Raw genomic sequence first — 508 nt, forward strand, 5'->3', positions numbered from 1 at the left:
GATCTGGCCGATCTTCAAAAAAGTATCCTTTAAAGCTTTGTTTATTTTTGGACTTATCGGGATGGACCATTTACCTTTTAGAATAGTTGCATTCCGCAATGCAATAGTTTTAATATTAATTAATACATTTGAAACTACTGAATGAGCGCGTCACACTATTTCGGAAATAACTCAATTCTCTTCATTCTTTAGGCTATTAATTAATTTTGTTTCAGGAGGATTTTATATTCCACCAAAGCCCATTCAACCTCATCTGCCCCAACACAACTTTTCCTTAGATTTCAATGGATACCCCGATTTCAATAAGGATGGCACGTTCCTAACTTACAAGTACAGCAGTAATTTTCCCCAGACCGGAGGAACGCAATACAATGCTAATTCTTATCAGTCGTCTCCGATTTTCGCTCCTCCTACATACACTCATATTAACGACATTTGGAAAAGGTAAACATTTGAATCAATAGATAATCGCCCCGCATAATACAAAATTACAAAACAATGTCGCTTT

At 36.0% G+C, this 508-nt stretch overlaps 1 protein-coding gene across 1 annotated transcript in view; it reads left to right on the forward strand.

The window, feature by feature from the left end:
- LOC125503893 (protein spaetzle 5-like) overlaps nucleotides 1-508 on the forward strand; it is a gene marked incomplete at its 5' end in the record, with an annotated part of 6,500 nt that overhangs the window by 1,168 nt on the left and 4,824 nt on the right. The window contains 1 exon segment of the mRNA XM_048665013.1: nucleotides 216-444. Within this exon segment, the coding sequence (XP_048520970.1) occupies nucleotides 216-444 (229 nt within the window).

The sequence above is a fragment of the Dendroctonus ponderosae genome, unplaced genomic scaffold, assembly GCF_020466585.1.
Source record: "Dendroctonus ponderosae isolate FM_Combo_2020 unplaced genomic scaffold, Dpon_F_20191213v2 Dpon_F_20191213_3, whole genome shotgun sequence".
In the NCBI taxonomy this organism is placed as follows: domain Eukaryota; kingdom Metazoa; phylum Arthropoda; class Insecta; order Coleoptera; family Curculionidae; genus Dendroctonus; species Dendroctonus ponderosae.